Below are 8452 nucleotides of genomic sequence, written 5' to 3'. Positions count from 1 at the left end.
CGTGACTGTCATATTTACTACTCAGAACTATAGTTTCATATTAAAATGGAAGGTGGTGAAAACCAAATCACATCTGACTATTTTGTGCAAGATACAAAGACTGATTTGTCTGGGTTTTACATGGTATATTAGTTCCATGTCTCACTCTAAGATGGGGACAATAAACACTATTTATTTCGCTTGTTCGTGAAGATTTCTTATATTATTTTCTTCTACCGCTTACCTATTAAGATACTTTTCAATGACTACTACATATCGCCCTTATTAGGATAGAAGTAGTCTTATAACTTACTATTAATAATATGTTATATAAAGTATTTTTATAACACATTATTAATAAGACAATAAGTTTTTTCATACGATTTCATTCAATATTTTTTAATTACTTGTAAGCAATTGTGTTAAATACTTGTCTTTAATTACATTACCATATTAAAATAATGACTTAAAATGTAAGTAAATTTTAGCATTTCAAATCCTTACTTGGTAATGGACGTTTTTGCTGGGATATTATTCTAGGACCATATCTTAATATATTATTTTTTTTTTATCTAAGAATAAAAATACTATGTTTTTATGCTTTAAGGAATATTTTATTATTGTTTTAAAAAATGTACATTTTTTACACAATAATTAAAGGTTATCGACTACACTAGATTAGGAACTATTATTTGGCATATTTGTATTAAAACTAATATGTATACGAACAAATACATGATAAACTAAACATTAAATACAAAAATCCATACTATTGTTATATTAAAAAATATACAATATTTAAATTTTTGTTAAAAAATGTCCAGCCATTCAAGTATTTACGGTTTAACATATAAACCACTTAAATTAAAACTATAAGCCTGAATATATGCTAAATAAAACTTTAAAAACTAATATTACAAATAAATTAAATAAAATAAATAATAAAATGAGGAAAAAAATACAAAACAAAATCACAGCTTAACTCAATTAAAATTAAGGAAAACATAATAATAAACTTGTTAACTTTGGTACCGAAAAAAAAGTTAACAAAGTTTTGGGTTACTTTTGTTTTCGTATACATATTAAAGAAATTACATTGACCTTAATTTCTGTTATTGGTAGTTAATTTTTTTTAAGTATCATCATCATAATCATGGGTATTTGGTTATTATCACATTTTATCATATCAACAAATCAACCTTGTTTCTTTCTCATCTCTTTATTCCAAAGGATTTATGAAAGGAGAAATGGAGTTAATATCTTCACAATCGGGTATAGCTTTGCCTTTGTATTTCAGACAGGATTCACCACAGGCTTGACCTTGGAAGTAATCGCCAAACATTTTCTTACATTGGGCACAGTTATTCAAACAGATTTGTATAAAATCAATGCCGGACATGGAGTCTAGAGGAAGGAAGAATTGTTTGAATTAATAAAAGTTATATAGTGAAATAAAGGGAAATTTAGTGAGTTAACCATGAATGATTTCCAATTAATTATTAGAAAGTCAAAGATTTCAGGTTCAGAGCTTTAATGCTTTAAGCTTTTGTTAAACTGTAATAGATTTTGTTTCAAAAAATCTTATTAACAATTAAAAGAACTTTTAGAATGTAATTTTAAAGCACTAATATTTCTACGAAAAGCTTATGCTTAATTAAATAAAGCTTTAGTAATGTGAAGTGATAAAAGCTTATTAATGTGAAGTAAAATAATGGCTTTAAGCTCCAGTATAGCAGAAGGCTTTCACTTAAAGTATATTTTTAGCAATTATTCGAGATTGATAAAAGCTCACACAATGCTTAATAAATCTAAAGTTTAAAGCTCTTGCTATGTATAAAAGATGTCATGAAAGTTTCTTTGAAGAAAACAAAGCTTTAACGAAACAATAAAAGCTTATTAATGTGACGTAAAAAGAGCCTTAAGCTACAACTATTTATCTTTGAAAACCAGTGTAACGGAATGCTTTTGAATAAAGAATATATCTAATAGCTAGAAGCAAGCAAAACTGATAAAAGCTCTTCTATCTGAAATAGAGCTTTAAGCTTTTGCTAAGTGTTACAATAGAAAGCTTTTATTAATGTTTATTTTTAGCAACTATTTGTATAAGCTTAAACAATAACTGATCTTAATTTGAGATAACATAAGAGCTTAAAGTTTCAACTAATTGAAAAGCTTTAAAGCTTTCTATTTAAAAATTGAAATCATAAAAAGCTTTTGTCAAATGGACTTTCACTTCATTTCATCAACAAAGGGGATAAAATTTGTATTATTAAACTTACCAAAACGTTTGCCGTAATGTCCAATGGAAGGTAAAGCCTGACTGACTTCAATTAGACAACAGCTGATGGCAATGACTGCGAAAGCAATGACTACAGTTTTTGAGGAGAACATATTTAAGGCTGCGAAAAAGATGAATGTTAGGTTCACGAAATTCAATAATTCTTTATTACACTTTTGACACAATTTATTTTAAGTCAAATAAACACTTTTATTAAAGTTTATTTCTTTTATTTATTCTTAATCTTTTTTAAGAGACGTTATGTTTTTCAATGCTGTAATGTTTGTTTTAAAATAAAATATTTTATTAATTTACCTGGCTTTATGTATGAAAAAAAAAACCACCGGTCATCGAACAACAGATTCTTTGTAAACAAATTAAATTAATTCATTTTGTATTTTGTCTCGAGAGTCTGTCTACTTTGTAGCGTTTTCTTACAAGAAAGCAAACGAGCCAGAAAAGTTACTAAAAAAAAGTACCAAATCAAGTTGTAACTTTTTACGCGGCTTTGTTTTACATTCAGCAGTGATTTTTTTTATTTTACGCAAAAATTAAATGGTTAATTAGCATCTGTGTTGGGTGATACACGGAAAAAAGTTGTAAGAAAGAAGGTTCTTAGCACAAAAGAACATTTTTAAGTTCCTTTCAAAAGATTTGCAAATAAACTTGATTTTTAAAGCTTTGTTTGATCTTTAAAATTAAAGCTTTATTAGACATTTAAGCTTTAAAAAGCTCAATGAAGACCTTAATCAGTAATACAAAGTATAAAAGCTTAGTTTTTACAAGCTTTATTATATTTATCTAATTAAAACTTTTAGAAGCTTTAGTAAACAATTAAGTTTTGCAATGACTAAAGCTTTCAAATATTCACATGTTAATTTAAAGCTTCTAAATATTTTACAAAATAATCAAGCTTTATAAAGTCCAACAAAGCATGGTGTATTAATTTTGTTAAAGAGTTAACATTTCTGTCTCATCCACGTTTGTCTCAGTGTTTTGTAACTGGATTTAATTAATTTAATTCATATTTAAAATAAAAAAAAATCGTTTAAGCTGTTTAACATGTTTAAACGTTTTATGTGAGTTTTACGTGTATGTTAATTTAAAACTATCAAAAGAATTATCATTTCTTTCAAATACAATTAACGTTAACCACGTGAATGATAGCAGTAAACATCACATTGGAGCAGGGACAACTTTAAGAATATTTATGGGTCAATTACTTCTAGATACTTCCAAGAATGTTTTGTACGATTTATTATTTTCAATTAGACTTGTTATACTTGTTGATTTATAAGCAGAATAATTAGGTAAATATTTATATTTTAAAAATGTCGTTAATTTGATCGAATAATAGAAATCGAAATTTGATTAGGGAAACAATTCATGGTAATAAAAAGCAAAAATAAATATTTTGATATTTACACTCAAAACAAGTGAGAGTGTTATATTCGACTGTTCCGAATCTCATATACCCACCATCAAACCGTATGCCGTAAAAGGAATGCTCCCCTGTATGTAATGTATTCTAATTTTTAGGCCAGTAATGAGTGTTAAAGTCATTTTCTGAAGGGGACCTTATATGGAGGGTAGGTTCAAATATGAACCGATCCAAAAAAAAATTTGTAGAAAGATTTTGGCTCATATGAAACTTATTCATGTCAAATTTAATCCCTATACTCATACTTCTAAAAGAGTTATGCACGTTAAAGCTGTTTTTTGGAGGTCCACTTGTATGGAGGCTAATCGAAAACGTGGACCGATATTACCCATTTTTAATAGCAAACAAACCTTAGCAATAGAAAATATTTATGCAAAATTCCAGCTGTCTAGCTCCTCCCGTGTGGTCCCTATCGTGATTTCAACGGACAGACGGACGGACATAACTACATGGGGGTCTATGACCAATATTTCGATGTGTTACAAACGGAATGACAAAATCAATATACCCCCCATCTTTTTTGACGGCGGGTACAAAAAAAATTGAGTAATCCATACTCAAAACAATCCGAAGTGGTTTCAGAAGTACGTTGAATTCGATTTTCCTTAAACCAAATACTAAATACTTGATTCAATTATGGATTCGTTAAGTAAGAAGAATCTAATTCAAGCCTTTTTTGAGTCAAAGTCATCTTAGAGTGTACTTATATGGAGAATTTTCGGCTTGATTTAAGCTCAAATGCATTATTGATTTGAGATAAAATTAAGATTGATTTAAGAATGTAAAATATTGAATTAATTCCAAAATGGACTTGATTTGAGTTTGATTATTACTTGATTTTAGAATTTAGAACACTTCAGAAAAGAAGTTAATTACAAATTAAGAATGAGCGATTATTTTAAGTAATAAAATCGTTAGATATTCTGTGTATATTAAACATTTTTCATCCTGAAATGTAAATGTAGGTTGATACACAGAGGGAAAAAGAAATATACACGCCTGGTACCAAATTGACACCAAAAGTGTCAACTTGGTCAACACTATTGAATGTTGACAACGCAACGTTGTCAATATTGCAACAATTCGTTGTCGAAATCTAAATTTTATACACATCCGTTGTCTAAATGATAACAAACGTGGTAAGCTCACTATTGACAACGGATTGTTTGTCAATAGTGAGCTTGTTGTCCTACGTATGTATATACTTTGACAACGGATGGTATTGAAAAATTATAAACAGTTTGGTGTCAACTTGTTACCAGACGTGTATATTTGTTTTTTCCCTCTGTGTAGGAACAATTCATTTAATTTTAATAAATTTTAATATTAGAACTGTCACTCCAGTGTAACAGTTCTCTAGATTTTAGTTAAAACCTCAAAAATGTTTAGTATTGTTAGCTTCTGATGTAGAGAGATAGAGAGAGAGAGCTTACGTAAGTGTGAAAACAGAGAGCTATTATGGAACTATTTTGCCTATGCATCACTTGCAAGCTTAATTAGATGTGAAAAGAAATATATATTTGCCGATAATAGATTTAAGCCTGAGTAAAAAAATGAAGCTCTTTGGCTGGCTCTGCTAGTTTTTTTTACATGCGTGAGCTTACACATTAATGTACTTGTGAAGGCAGGAGTGCAAGAAAGCTCATAAGAGAGCTTTTTGAGTATTGCAGATTTGAATCGCTTGTAGCGTTTTAATCTCTATCAGTAAAGTGTAAAATTGTTGATATTGCTTTATTTTCTTAGGTAACTAACCTGATCTATTAATTCATTTTATAACAGATCGATTATTGAAAGTATTATTTATATTTAAATAATAATTAAAATATTTGATCCAGTTAATACTGGTGTTAAAAACACAAATATTTTAAGTTTGTTTACCAGCTTAACAAGATATTGTTTTGATTTATGTTTATTTAATTTAATTAAGAACGAATAATATTAATTAAATGACTAATAAGACAAATATTAACTTTAAATATTTCCTAGCGGCTCAAAGTTAATTTTGTTTGTTTTAAAAAACAGGTTTAAAAAATTTTCTCACGTTTTAAATGCAAATTAAAAACGTAGTATTTTTTTTTTTTGACTTAATAAATCATTAAACTTTAATGAATTCTTTTTTGTTTTAATTATTATTTATGTTTTGATAGAAGACAACATAGCCAATATAAACCCGCCGCCATTAAATATTTAAATTTATTTAAGCGCGTGGCAAAAATAAGCTAAAAATAGCACAAAAACCAGCATTAAGTAAAAAACATCCAGTTTTGTAAGAATTTATTCACTACGACTGTGCGAATTGTAATGAAATGGAATTCCATGAAGAACTGAGGGAGGAATGAATGTGTTGATTGGCGTCAATCAAGATCCGTTTCATAGGTATAGTTAAGTAAAAGGAGAAACAAAAAGAAACTCAAGAACTGATCAGTTACTGTATAATTTCTTATAAACAAAGACCGAAGTTGTTTAAGTTTCAATTTTCTTGCAACAATACATATTTTATTTTCTTTAATGACAATTTTGTTTTGTGTTTTTCCTTCGTATTCTATTTCCTGATATCAAAAAAAAAAAAATGCTGTCTGTTATAAAGGGGATTTTTTTGGAAATTTGTTTACAATAAATTATTTTAATTGCAATTATAGACGAGTTATATTGAGGTTTACTAGCAGTATTAACTGAACATTGGGTACAAGTCCCCTACAATGAATACTGTTGGATTTGGAATGATAGGGAAAAGATGAAATGATCTTCCACCTTCGCGCCGTAATAGATTGCTTGACAACCACACTTTATTCATCCTTGGTGAGTTATCTGGATCAAGACTTAATGTCTTATTTCGGAATAAGAATACCACATGATATGAATAATTATACATCTGACCGATCTGATCAATACGAAGTCCTATCGACTTAACTTAAACGTTTGCGAGTAGTAAACTGCCACGATAACCAACCACCATTGCTTCTAAAACGTTAGTTTACTTAAACTGTATGACATACTACGATACAACGATACAATACCAATTGTGAATAGTACATACATATACCTATATGTGTTAACCGTTGTAGATGTCAATTTTTGGCCGATTATAACAGTTGAAGTTAACGATTGTATTGTGTTGATTCATGTCCTTTAAAATAACCGATAAAACTATTAAAGTTTGAAACATATTTACTTTAAATTTGATCGTTAAACTTAAAACTGTAGTTCAATAAAAAGTCAATATCTTTATTAAAGAAATGTGTAGGTGTTGCTGCTGTTAACTATCATCTTACAATTGCCCGCTAATATTCACAAATTTGCTAATTATATTTAAACAAACGTGTTTATTTGACTTAATATTTTTTTTTGCACATTTTAATAATTTTTTATTTCTTAATCACCACACACACACACAAAATAAAACTCACTTGATATTTTTGATTGATTTGAATAAGATTTTATTGGTCGTTTGGTAGTTTTGTTGGCTTAAACAACTAGTGTTTGTTAAGACCGTTTATTTGAAACTGATGTCTTTTGTTTCAAAAGACCTGGTCTTTTATAGTAAAATTTCATCTTGAGTTTTTAGATTGTTTTTTTTTTTTTTTTGCAAATAGTATTAGAATCGGAAGTACATTAGTTGACAAAAAAGTACTTAAGTATCAATTTAAGTTAATTATTTTAATAAGTAATTGAATTTTATTTATACTTCCGTTTTAATTGCAAATATTTTTGTTTAAGTAAAATGCTAAAGTGAAACTCTTCGTGGGGGTGTAATAAGATCAATTTGTAATTAGCTTAAAAATAGGGGAAGGAATTTATTTTCTCTTTAAAAACTAAAAAGATAAGGTTTTAGTAAATAAATCAAATCAATGCATATAAATCCAGGAAAAGTGTTATATATTGTACAATGTACGTATATTCACAGAGGGAAAAAGAAATATACACGCCTGGCACCAAATTGACACCAAAGAGTTTATAATTTTTCAATACCATCCGTTGTCAAAGTATACACATACGTACGACAACACTATGTAATGTTGACAACATTGCAACATTTCGTTGTAGAAATATAAATTTTATACACGTCCATTGACTAAATGTTAACAAACGTGGAATGATCACTATTGACAAACAATCCGTTGCCGATAGTGAGTTTACCACATTTGTTATCATTTAGACAGCAAATGTGTATAAAATTTAGATTTCGACAACGAATTGTTGCAATGTAGACAACGTTGCGTTGTCAACATTACATAGTGTTGTCGCACGTATGTATATACTTTGACAACGGATGTTATTGAACAATTAAAAACTCTTTGGTGTCAATTTAGTACCAGGCGTGTATATATTTCCTTTTTCCTCTGTGTTTGTATTTTGCAAATTTCAATAACAAAATACAAATGTATATACTTTTTGATCCTTTTGAATTTTTCGTTTTAAAAAATCTTACCAAACCTCTAAGTTATTCTAGTGAGTTTTAAGAAACTAACATTTGACTTGTTCGCATCAAGTTTGAGTATAATAATCTCTCCTTGAACCATTGTTATTGGTGGAACTTAATAATATAGGATATTGTACAGGATCGAACATTTGAAAACGGAAGTATTTATGTGAAACTTATTAATTTAGTTATCTGATCTGTGGAAATTTTTTGCATCATTCCTATTGGATCGCGAAACCTTTCTAGAAACAATTCATGGTAATAAAAAAATATTTATTCAAGTATGGATTCGTTAGGTAAACGAATCTAATTTTAGCCTTTTTTGAGTCAAAGT

The 8452-nt window shown here is 28.2% G+C and overlaps 1 protein-coding gene across 1 annotated transcript; it reads right to left on the bottom strand.

The window, feature by feature from the left end:
• Positions 1 to 571: 571 nt before the first annotated feature.
• Positions 572 to 7198, bottom strand: LOC119600971 (eclosion hormone). Its single transcript, XM_037951576.1, has 3 exons — positions 7106 to 7198; positions 2259 to 2378; positions 572 to 1383 (listed from the first exon to the last, which is right to left on the bottom strand). The coding sequence occupies exons 2-3, from the start codon at positions 2368 to 2370 to the stop codon at positions 1199 to 1201; spliced, it is 297 nt and encodes a 98-aa protein (XP_037807504.1). The 5' UTR covers positions 2371 to 2378; positions 7106 to 7198; the 3' UTR covers positions 572 to 1198.
• Between the last annotated feature and the right edge of the window lie 1254 nt (positions 7199 to 8452).

This window comes from Lucilia sericata, unplaced genomic scaffold, assembly GCF_015586225.1.
Source record: "Lucilia sericata isolate MDLA Ls3-8-SP2 unplaced genomic scaffold, ASM1558622v1 Contig000132F_arrow, whole genome shotgun sequence".
Classification (NCBI taxonomy): Eukaryota; Metazoa; Arthropoda; class Insecta; order Diptera; family Calliphoridae; genus Lucilia; species Lucilia sericata.
The sequence above is the reverse complement of the archived record's forward strand: the minus strand, read 5'-3'. Positions and strand labels throughout refer to the sequence as shown.